The 349-nt window shown below is 60.2% G+C and overlaps 1 protein-coding gene across 1 annotated transcript in view; it reads left to right on the top strand.

Moving 5' to 3' along the window:
- Positions 1-4: 4 nt before the first annotated feature.
- The window catches only part of LOC103611805 (zinc finger protein 850-like), a gene marked incomplete at its 5' end in the record, with an annotated part of 4,839 nt that continues 4,494 nt past the window's right edge, over positions 5-349 (top strand). The window contains one exon of the mRNA XM_017728602.1: positions 5-334. Coding sequence (XP_017584091.1) covers positions 5-334 — 330 coding nt within the window. The remainder of the gene's footprint in view (positions 335-349) is intronic.

Genomic DNA, 349 nt, shown 5'->3' with positions numbered 1-349 from the left:
GTGCTCGGAATGTGGGAAGAGCTTCAGCCAGAGATCCCATCTCATCCGTCACTGGACAGTCCACACCGGGGAGAGGCCCTACGAGTGTGGGGAGTGTGGGCAGAGCTGCAGAGACCGCTCCAGACTCATTATCCACCAGAGGATCCACACTGGGGAGAGGCCCTACGAGTGTGGGGAGTGTGGGAAGGGCTTCAGAGACCACTCCAGACTCATCAACCACCAGAGGACCCACACTGGGGAGAGGCCGTATGAGTGTGGGGAGTGTGGGAAGAGCTTCAGAGACCGCTCCAGAGTCATCGTCCACCAGAGGATCCACACTGGGGAGAGGCCCTACGAGTGTCCCGAGTGT

The sequence above is a fragment of the Corvus brachyrhynchos genome, unplaced genomic scaffold (genome assembly GCF_000691975.1).
Source record: "Corvus brachyrhynchos isolate BGI_N302 unplaced genomic scaffold, ASM69197v1 scaffold1223, whole genome shotgun sequence".
Lineage (NCBI taxonomy): Eukaryota > Metazoa > Chordata > Aves > Passeriformes > Corvidae > Corvus > Corvus brachyrhynchos.
Note: the sequence above shows the minus strand (reverse complement) of the source record. Positions and strands in the feature narration are given on the sequence as shown.